A 10,964-nucleotide genomic window follows, 5' to 3' on the forward strand; every position below is an offset into this window, starting at 1 on the left:
TTTTTAGTGTTCTTTACATAAATTGAGCATGTTGCACCACAATAAGGAAACCCAGTGTAGAAAACTGAGTGTTTGCCAACATCTTTATTTTTAATGATATACCTCTGCTGGAACTATAATGGCAATCTCTGCAGATAAACCAAGAAAATTAAATGCTTCTATAAAATTAGGGACTACACTTTCTCCTTCAGAATTACTGGTTTGAAGAGGCTGACCAACCACTTCAAAATAGACACCTATAGGTGAATTGGAATTAAATGAAAGTATTTCTCTGTTGGGTGGGTGAACTTAACTTGGAACCCAGCGAACTTCAAACAATGAATAAGTAATTTCAAAGCACTGCCACATACACAAAATAAAACTGAAAACAACTAGAGAAAGGTCCCCCCGCCCCCTTCTCTAATCTGTGATTTATAGTTATTGACCCCTTGCTGAGTAGTAGCAGAACTCAGGACCGTGCAAGATCAGCTTCCTATTTGGAGCAGAAATAAGTGAGAGTGAACCTCTTAATGTAGTTTGTTTATTTACAAGATGTACAAATCCTGTTTCCTTGAACAGGACTTATAATGAGCAACGCATAGGCATCTCCCTCTTACAGCGGCCTCAGGAAAGGTAGCTTTGCCCTGTCTTGTGCCTCTAGCTCTCTTCTCCAAGACCTATCAAGTCTAAAGCCTGGTCTACACTAAAAAGTTATGTCAACATCAGCCATTTTGCATCAACCTAGTTGAGTGTGTCCAATTTTGTCTCCTTCCGACATAAGCTCTCCATTATGCCGACATAGTAATAGCACCTCCCTGAGCAGCACTGAGCCATGGTCGATGTACTGAGGTTGACGCAGAGTGAATGTAGACACTGCATTACCTATGTTGACCCTAACAGTCCTCCAGCAGCTGTCTCATAATACCCGACACTGACCATTCTGGTCACAGTTGTGAACTCCACCGCCCAGGCATCACAGAGACCTTAAAGCCCTCCACATTTTTGAAATGTCTTTTCCTGATTGTCCATCTTGGTGAGCACAACTACCAGTTTTCCATTGTTGTGGACAACTGCCCAGCTCACCACATCAGCTACATGCTCCAGACGTGCTCCAGCCAGGAGCAGACAGGATTGGATTTCCTGGGCCTGAGAGCATTCTGTGCAGTCACAGCTACAGACCATCCATAGAAATGTGGACGTCTATGAGCAGATGGCACAGGGGAGGCAGAAGGGGTACGACAGGGAGCAGCACCAAAGCAAAGAAATGGCGGCAGGCAGACCAGAACGCCAACGAACCCAACGGTCGATTCAGTGCCAAGCTGCAGACCTGCTACTTTTACAAAGAGCTGCATGACATACTTGGTGGATACACCACCATCCCCCATTGATACCACTGAGGAGCGCAAATCACAGGCCCCTGGTATGAACAGCAAGGATGAGGACGACAACGGGGGACATACAACTGGGGAGGGTGTCCAGCTATGCCACAAGCCAGGACCTATTTGAGACTTCACTGCAGTCCAGGCAGTTGAGCAAAGCAAGCCCACGCCTGTGTAAAAATGGTGCCAGTATTCAGTGCCATTGCCCTATACTCATAATTTTATGCAACCGAGCAATTCCCCCCTCCATTTCCCTCATCCCTGGCAGGGCATACCACGGCTGAAGCTGTGAGTGATGCTGCGCACAATCACTCTGAAGCAGAAATGTCAACCTCTTGTTTAACATTTTAGGGGAACAAGGGAAGGGAGTTCTGAATCTTAACTTTCGTTTTCCGTTGTGACTATACTGACAACGGTACCTCTGTGTGTTTTATCTGTAGCTGCTGCAGTTGCAGCAATCAGGGGTTTCCCTTCCACACCGGTGAGTGCCTGAGCCAGAGGAGGACTTGGGATAACATTTTCAGTGGGATTCTGCAAGCCAGTGCTGCATCAGACTGTGAACAGAGGACCTGGAGGATGAATATAGCAAGACTGTAGGGAGAAGGAAAGATCAGACAGGGGAAGGGCCCAGGAGTCAGAAAGGGAGATGCACCAGGTCATAAAGGGGCTTCTCTATCAACAAACACAGATGCTGCAGACTCTTCTGGACCTAATGATTCAACAATCCCAGGCTCGCCTCCCTCTGAAGGCCATGGAGAACTCCAGTATACTCCACATTCCATGTGGCATCAGGGGCCACATCCCTACCTCTACCGCTTCACACTGGGGGACATTAAAGACAACCACAACTTCACATACACTGACCTGTTAAGAGCCATGACTGCTGTATGTGAAGCTAAAATGGACATGAATGTTCCTTCTGCTTCTTTAAGCTCTGTTCCAGAAGTCTATTAAGGTTTTAATGTATTTAGTTTTAACTTGAGTAAATGAAAACACTTAAAAAAAAAAAAGTTTGTGCAAGAAAACAGTATTGTTTGGAAAATAATTCATCTTTATTAGTTCCCAACATACGCTGCAGAATGCCTGGTGGCACTGAACGCACCCACTTCGTTGTTATTGTACATTGTAAGACAATTCATAGGCTCGGTGAACAAAGTATAATCATCAGATGTGCATCAAGCACCACACAATTTGTAACAAGCCTCAAAACTATAGGGCCAGGTAGAGCACTGTACACCACAAGGCATTACTGTGGCTTGCTGTTAATGTGCTCTTTCAAATCCTCCTTGAGCTATATTGCTCCATGCTGAGCTCTTCTGATAGCCCTTACGCCTAGCTGCTCAAACTCAGCGGACAGCAACTGCACCTCTGCCCTCTACCCCAGCAGGTACTATTCCCCCTTTGCTTCACAGATATTATACAGGACACAACAGGCAGCTATGACAATTGGGATATTTTTCTTACTGAGATTCAATTGTGTGAATAAACGCCAGCACCCTTACAGTCTACCAAAAGCATATTCATTCAACTGTCATTCTCCAACTGCTGAGCCAGTATATGGCTTCATGACCCAGGGGAGTAAAGAATAGGCTGGGTCCCTCAGGATCAGTATTGGCATTTCAACATCCCTAATGGTAATCTGCCAATCAGGAAAGAGTCCCTGCTTGTAGCTTTCCGAACAGTCCAGTGTTCTTAAAGATGCAAGTGTCATGCACCTTCCCTGACCAGCCAACACTGATGTCAGTGAAGTCCCTGGTGAGCCACCAGCGCTTGCATAACCATTGAAAAATAGCCCCTTCTCATGATGTACTCTGTGGCAAAGTGGTCTGGTGCCAAAATAGACACATGCATGCTGTCTGTTTCTCCACTGCAGTTCAGGAAACCTATTGCTGCAAATCCACGCATTATGTCCTGCACGCTGCCAAGAGTTACAATCCTGCATAGCAGGAGATGATTAATGGCCCTGCACACTTGCATGACAACAGTCCCCAAAGTGGATTTTCCAACTCCAAAATGACTTTGCAATGATAGTAGCAATCTGGCATTGCAAGTTTCCACAGTGTAATCACCACTCACTTCTCCACTGTCAGTGCAGCTCTCATTCTTGTGTCACTGCTCGGGAGGGCTGGGGCAAGCTCGCCACACAGATCCAGGAAAGTGGCCTTGCACATCCGAACATTCTGCAGCCAGTGCTCATCACCCCAAACCTGCATTACAATGCGATCCCATTAATCAGCACTTGTTTCCCAGGGCCAGAACCAGTGCTCCACCACTTGCACCTGCTCCATGTACACCAAAAACAATCTTGAACTAGTTCTCACTATGTCCCACAGCAATCTGCTCTTCAGAAAATCATCACGTTCTCCGCAGCTCTTCAAATACCAGAAGACTGTGTCTCCTGTGCCTGCAATACTCGGGACAATAGTTCAGAGCTGTGCATGCTCCATGCTTGTGTCAGAGATGGCGAACAACAAGTTCCACGTTGGTTCATAGAATTTTCAAAACAGGCATGAAAATTATGGGATAGATATGGCATTATGGGGTAGAGAAAGTCAAATGATGAGAACTTGAACCCCACAGTCCCAGTCACACCTGTGCGACTCACTTACGCACTACCAGGCAATGCCAAAACTTTCCAAAACACAGTGCAGTGAATGACGGGGAGGGGCACACTGGGATTACCTACCCATGGCACACCACATTGTTCATCGGAACAAGCATTCCTGGTGCATACATGAAGTGCTCACATAAGGAGCCAAGAGTGCATGTGCACAAGTGATAGAGTAACTGTGGCGGCTTTATGCAAGCAGAACTTGTGCCGATAAAAGTTTGCAGTGCAGACGTGACCTATGTGCTTGATAAACTCGGTGCCTTTTTCCTCCCCTAGCCCATGAGCTTTATATCTGGGGAATACCTCCTAGCCCAAGGCTGTTCACGAAGACCACATGGTCTAGAAAGGTGAACCTGGACACATACTCTGTACAGCTGCTCTCCAACATAAGTGAATCTCAGCATTTCAATTGCCAGACAAAGGGAGTGCTTGAACCCACATGGCATCCTTAATGACTTTTTGGATGCACCTACTACATGGCATCTTTATCCTGAGTGCTTGTACTAATAAGGAAACCATTAGCAACTTTTGCTATAACTGTATGCTGGATACTAATTATGACAACAGCAAATACAATATTTCATATAAAGAAGTGTGATATGACAGTGTCCATTTAAATTGTAGTAAGAGACACCAAAGCCCTAAAATTTTACATCACCAATACAGTCATCCCATTTGTAATGGGAAATTCACATTCTGATTTAACAGCTAGTTTGCATTAATCCTAAAGCATTTTTTCCAATATTATAAAATTTATACATTGAAGATTTTCAGAGACACAAATGGCAGTTAGGCATTTAACTCCCATTAACTTTCAGTGGGAATTCAGCATTTAGCTGCCACGTGTCCCTACAAAAATCTCCACACATTGTCAGGATTGATAGGTCCCCAATTTAGTTGTTTTAACCATAAATTAAATTTCACTATAGCTGAATATTTTGAACAAAGAACTCTCTAGGATCTCCAAAATAAGAACAACTTTAAGTTCCAACATCTCTGTAAGTGAGAAACCAAAACAATATAATGCCCATGTGTGGACACTCTTTAAATTGGTTAGCATAAGTCAGTTACAACCTGACCTAAGCTAAATTGATTTAAAGAGTGTTTGCATACAAAGTTGTATTGGTTTATATCAATTGGTTTAAAAAAAAAAAATCACACCTCTAGTTGAAATGAGACAACTTTGTGTTTAGACCAGGCTTGTGCTACTGTCTTCTGTATTTTTTGCAGAAATGTGAATGTCAAATGCTATATTCTTCCTTCACCATTTCATTATCCTGCTCTATTCTTATGATCCAGCAAGGGAATGAAATTAACAAGAATCCTACCGTCTTCTCTCAGGCTTCAAGAACCCAAATATTGTTAATTCCTATCCCATCAATAAGTCAAGATCTGTACTTGTTTTCTGAATGATCCATCTATCATCTCTCAAAGCATGGGTATGCAAACATTCTCCATGATTACTGTTCACATAAGAATAATTTACTGCATATCAGAGAGCTTATATTACATTTTATCACAACTATTCACCAAAATACCTACAATTCTCCAGTTTCTTTTAATATAATTCTTGAAAGTTACAGAGGCACAGACTTTGATGACATTATCTTGTGACTTCTCCAGCAGCGTTAAGAGTAACAATGGATAATTCTGGTTTCCTTCAACTGATTCGAGAAACTTCTCCGCTGTAAGAGAATATGCTAAGTTTAACAAAAAATGCATTAGCTTTTACACAGAGCCCTATCATTCTTCCACAATGAAATAGAAAACAAAGCTCCATTTAGTAATTAGACTAATATTCATATGAGTATGTCTCAAGAAGAGAAGTATGTAAATAGAATGCATTTTTATTTCCACAAAAATTGACAAATATTAAGTAATAGTGGTGCTAGAGCGTTTCCACTACAAACAAAGTTTTGAATGCAGAGCAAGCTGTGGAAATATTGCATTCTCACCATTTCTAAAAAGCCATGAACACCCAGAGGCAAATCCTGGATTTTTAATTAGCATTATCCATGTTTGGAAACAGCATTGCTTCTTTTCATTGACAACCATATGAAGATATACAAGAGAATATGAAATTAGGAAAAGAGGGAAATGGAAGAGAAGGAAAACAGGGAGAAGAATTATGGATAGCTTTTATTTACACACTTTGTCACAGGGCTCCTTCAAAGACTCAACTGCTTTAGAAACTAACCCAAAACAGCTTAAGGTAGGAAAAAGATCACATCTAACAAACTTCAGTGGCAGTTCAGGCAGACAGAAGAGCTAAGCAGATACTATGCTTTTCAGCCAAGCGCTATGCACTTTTTAACCATTTTACCTGGACGCCGTATAGAAGGATCTGGATCTAGTGTCTTCTTTAGGTATTCTGTTAAAGTCTGTAAATTGGCATCACTGAGCTCCATAACTGCAGAACCTAAAGATGCATAAAATATTTGGTTAAGAATTCAGAGTAAAAAATAGTTTCTATGCAATCTATTTACCAGCCCAATAGGCTGTGCATACACTTATTTAGGATTTACATTTTCATTTGGAATTTCAAAAAGTGCATTCATAACCTGTATTATATCCAAGCAAAGCTGATATGAAATTAAATATGCATCTAAAGCAGAAAGCATGACATTTTTCTCAATTATGTATGACTGCTAACAGCTGTTTCAAGCCAAAGCCAACCTATGTTACTCTTCCTCTCCCCTCATTGTCCTACACATATTTCCAGGTTCACCTCGGTGAGCTGTTACCTTCACAACTTAGTTGAGATCATTCAAGTGAATATCATCTCTCGACCAGAGTCAAGACACATTCAATTTTGTTCAAGCTCTTTTTCTCCCTCTCCTTTTCCCATGGTGGTCTGTTTTTCTTTGCTGTTCCAAGCAGCACTTTCTTATCCTATTGTTTAGGCAAAAATAAGATTGGGCTTTTCTTCAGTGAGCCATCCTTAGATGTTTCCCTTCTCAAAAAGGAGATAATTTTAATTGTTGCTACCAACTGCAGAATTTGTAATCTGCTACGAGAACACACACTTTTCCACTGGAGTATCAGCAGATACTTCTGTAATCCAGACTGAAGTCTGGGTGTCCCATTTTAGTATTGATCACCAATCCACAACAACTTCTAACGTATCTACAAATGCATCCAGCCTCCATCTTGTTGAGATAATTTTTGCCTGATGGTATAGTATGTACTTATATAGCATTTTAAAGAGACAGTAACACCACAAGAGTTTCATTTACCTTACTGTGGATAAGTATGCGAGTGACCATTGCATGTTGTAATAGAATACAATCCTGCCCCAAAACAGAAAGGTCAGAGGCATCACTTTTTCCTGCAGTTTTCAGCTGACCTGACTACAATCACATTCACTAGCTCATATCAGCTAACAAAACCCTACTAAAAGGTAATATTTAATATGAGAGTTTACCAGCTCTACGACAGAATGCCCTCATCCACCATTACTATGGTAAAACAAATATTTGATGCATCCATAATTAAAAATTACTTACTCCAGGCAAGTATAATTTTGCAAGGCCAGAGAATCAACCAATACATAAGTCATTCAGTTTATCTTTTGAGTCTGAATGAAGTTCAGTGCTCATGAAACAAATGGATCGCAAGTACTGGCTAGGGAGAGCCTGGCCTTGGTAAGCAGCTGTATAATATAGGTATGTAGACATACTCCACCCTAATTAAACTCATGTCACTTGTGAATTATGTAGACTTGATACATGGCTGCAGTGGTAAGTAATGAATCCATAACACACAGCCCCTTTCCCACAATCCTATAGTGGATGGAATTTACATTAGCAACAAGAATGTTGCTGATTTTTCATCTTTACAACTTGTTTCCTCTATTTCTCACTCCACCTCTCTACTACTTTCGTCCTTTTTCTGTTACAATCAGGAAATAAAAGACACTTTAGCCAAAAAATATGTTAGCTACTGAATTAAGATTCTATTCTCTTCAGTCTCAATCTATTTGCTTTCTTATCAGAGATTTTCTTCTCTGGGAAACTGTCGGTTGAAACAACTTTGAACTCAGATGACTATGCTTTCCTTCTCTGAGCTCAGAGCAGGAGTTTAGAATTTCAAAGCCCTTTCAGTTGCGTCTGGCATGTCAGTCAGTACCTGGTCCTGTAGGGCCACAGTAAATCCCATCTCTCAGCCTCTCTTATTTCCACAAAGATAGAATGGGCTTTTCTCCCTGGAGGGCTTACTATAAAGTTATAGAAAAACCTCAAACGGAAAGAAACTGAAGTCTGTTTTCACAGTCCTGTTTCAGACTCTGGACTAAATCTTGCTTACTTTACATAAATAATCCCACTGAAATTAATGGGCCCATATCTGCTCCAATCGAAGGCCAATGAACTCATTCACATAAGTATTGTGAACAGGTGCAAAGTTGGTAGCTGTGGTGCTATACTGCCAGCAACTTTTCCCCCCTTTACATGAATACACACCAGAAAGCCATAATAATGCATCTTCCTTAACAGACTGCAACTTACTCTAGAGAGAGTAAAAACGTTTTTGAGTTTTGACCCAGGCAAGTGTCTATGCTGACAGACACTAACATAATTCACATATTAAGGAGGGAGACAAATTAACTGAGGGAGAGGATTACTGTGTCAGAAATAAGAAAAAAGACATTTCTCCCCACTCCACTTTCATGGAACACTATAAAGAACTTTTGAGAACACTGCATTTCTGCTCTAAATTGTTACATCACTTACCAAGCATGAGTTTCATTCACAAGAATACTTACTGTCTTTTCACTAAATTAGGGAAATAAGCGGAATAACAACTGACTAAGCAACAATACTTTGGAAACAAGTACTAGCTGGAATTTTACCTGAAACAAGACAAAGTGAGGGCAAAGTCAAGAGGTAGAAAGAAGTACCGTGTGCTATGATTTACTGTTCCAAACACCCATCTTCTCTGCAAACTCCTTCTACCACAAAACCCACTGTGCGGGCAATAGAAGGGGTTTTTCTATCCATGTAGTAAATCCACCCCCTTGAAAGGTGGTAACTTGGTTGACAGAATTCTTCCATTAATCTAGCCGTACGTACACCAGGGTTTAAATTGGGTTAACTACGTCCCTTCGGAGCACGACATTTTTCACACCCCTGAGCAAAGTAGTGAGGTTGACCTAAATTTTAGGTGTAGCCCAGACCTCTGTTGCAGATATCAGTACATAGAAGAGCACGAAGCCAATACACATTGAAGTAATGGCTGTCTCATGTTCTGGAACTTTTCTCTTCCCCCAGCAGCTATCACCCATTCTCTTAACCCCAACTTCTCTTAAGATTGTAAGTAACCACAGTTACTTTAGCAGCAGAGCTTTTGTACCCACTTTATGTGGCAGTGAGCAGGAAAGAGATGGAGGAAAGAAAGGAGCTAAACACATAGAAGTCCACGTATGTTTTAGAGTAATTAGGCCTATGAAGTGGGTATTCACCCACAAAAGCTCATGCTCCAATACGTCTGTTAGTCTATAAGGTGCCACAGGACTCTTTGCTGCTTAGGCCTAGTATGTTTTCCCAATCACCACCACTCCTTCGCCATCCATTCCAAGTTTCTAAATCCCTGTTTTTACTACAGTGCCCAGAGTATTACACAGATGTAAAGATTGCTCCTCCTTCCTCCACAAACCTCAGCTCATTTTCACTCCTTTTTAATGCATCCTAGCTCCTCTCTTCCCTTTCAACTGCAGCCAGTAACCAGGGATAGAGTTAAATTAGAACAAGGACTAAGTGCACACAAGTATTTTGCAGCAAAAGCTGGTGCCTTCCAACAGGTACAGTGCTGGGAAGTGAACCCAGCTTACATCCAGCGACGAGTGCCTGAGTTTCCTCCCTTTGGTTGTACTAACCAGTGAGTGTATAGCATGCACAAGGAAGGGGGGGGAGAGAGGGGAAAAGCACACAACCCAACAGTGAGAGGGAGAAACTCAGTGCCAGACTTCTGCAGCAAAGACTGAAAAGATCCCACCCATGTGGTGAGGCTTCCTCCAGTTATCACCCGGCTACCTCCGAAATACTGCTGTGCAAATCACCTCCTGTGCTCCTCTACCCATCATACCGCAGTAAAACCAGACCACGTGCCCGAGAGACAGACGAGCGAGAGATGCCCGTCAGGGAGGGCAGAGGCTGCCCCCTTATCTCCTCCCTGCAGCGATCGGAGGACGGCGGCTGCTCCCTCGCACTCAGCCTGTGCAAGAGGGGCCGGGGAGACTGCCCCCCTCGCGATCCCCGAGCGCGTGCCGAAGAGGGGGTAGGAGGCGACACCGCCACCCTCAGTCGCTACTGTTAAGTCGGGGGTCGGGGTAGGCTGCCCCTAGGCCCTACCGCCAAGGGGGCGCGCTCAGGGCCTCGGAGAAGAGAGACTGAAGCAGCACCCACCCTCCCTCAAACTAACTCGCTACCCGCCAGAGACTGACAGCAGCGCAGACCAATCAGAGAGGACCTTTCCCTACTACTTCGGCCTAAGAACCAACGCTCGCGGGTGCAAGCGAAGAAGGTGGGCCCAGGTGGGCCCAGCACGTTCAGCTGCGCCTCCCACTGGGCCGCGGGCCCAGAGCCCATCCCCAGTCCGGAATAAACAGGGAACCCCCATGTAAGCAGCGAAGGGGACCCGGCCTACGAGCCTCGCCCGCGGGGGCCCTGGCGCTGCGCGCGCGGCTGATCCTCACCTGGAGGGTCTCCCCGGCGGCGGCGGCAGCTCCGAGAGCTCCGGCTCCGCTTCACATTCAAACCACGGTGAGAGGGCGCGACGGCGGCGGCGGCGACGACGCACTGACCGCATCACGCTACGCGCGCGGAGCTCAGCCAATCAACAAAGCCTTAGCGCCTCCCGCTTGGGCCAATCGCCGACATCTTCGCTCCTGAGGCTGCCGGGCCAATCGCCAGCCTCTTCCCACAATCCATCCTGCGCGGCCGGGCTTGTGGCTGTGTGGGGTCCAGGCCTGAGTCAGCTCTGCCCCCCGGCCTGGCTAG

At 44.0% G+C, this 10,964-nt stretch overlaps 1 protein-coding gene across 2 annotated transcripts in view; it reads right to left on the reverse strand.

Moving 5' to 3' along the window:
• The window catches only part of CSE1L (chromosome segregation 1 like), a 32,412-nt gene extending 21,651 nt beyond the window's left edge, over positions 1–10,761 (reverse strand). The window contains exons 1-3 of one of the 2 annotated variants that reach the window (XM_024207413.1): positions 10,661–10,761; positions 6,293–6,388; positions 5,512–5,654 (exon numbers count right to left, since the gene is read on the reverse strand). In XM_024207413.1, the coding sequence (XP_024063181.1) occupies positions 5,512–5,654; positions 6,293–6,377 (228 nt within the window). In that variant the 5' untranslated portion in view covers positions 6,378–6,388; positions 10,661–10,761. Of the gene's footprint in view, positions 1–5,511; positions 5,655–6,292; positions 6,389–9,998; positions 10,018–10,660 lie in introns of those variants that run through there. The other variant, XM_024207424.1, reaches the window with a different exon arrangement.
• Positions 10,762–10,964: the final 203 nt, after the last annotated feature.

The sequence above is a fragment of the Terrapene carolina genome, unplaced genomic scaffold, assembly GCF_002925995.2.
Source record: "Terrapene carolina triunguis isolate 2854851 unplaced genomic scaffold, T_m_triunguis-2.0 Scaffold130, whole genome shotgun sequence".
NCBI lineage: Eukaryota > Metazoa > Chordata > Testudines > Emydidae > Terrapene > Terrapene triunguis.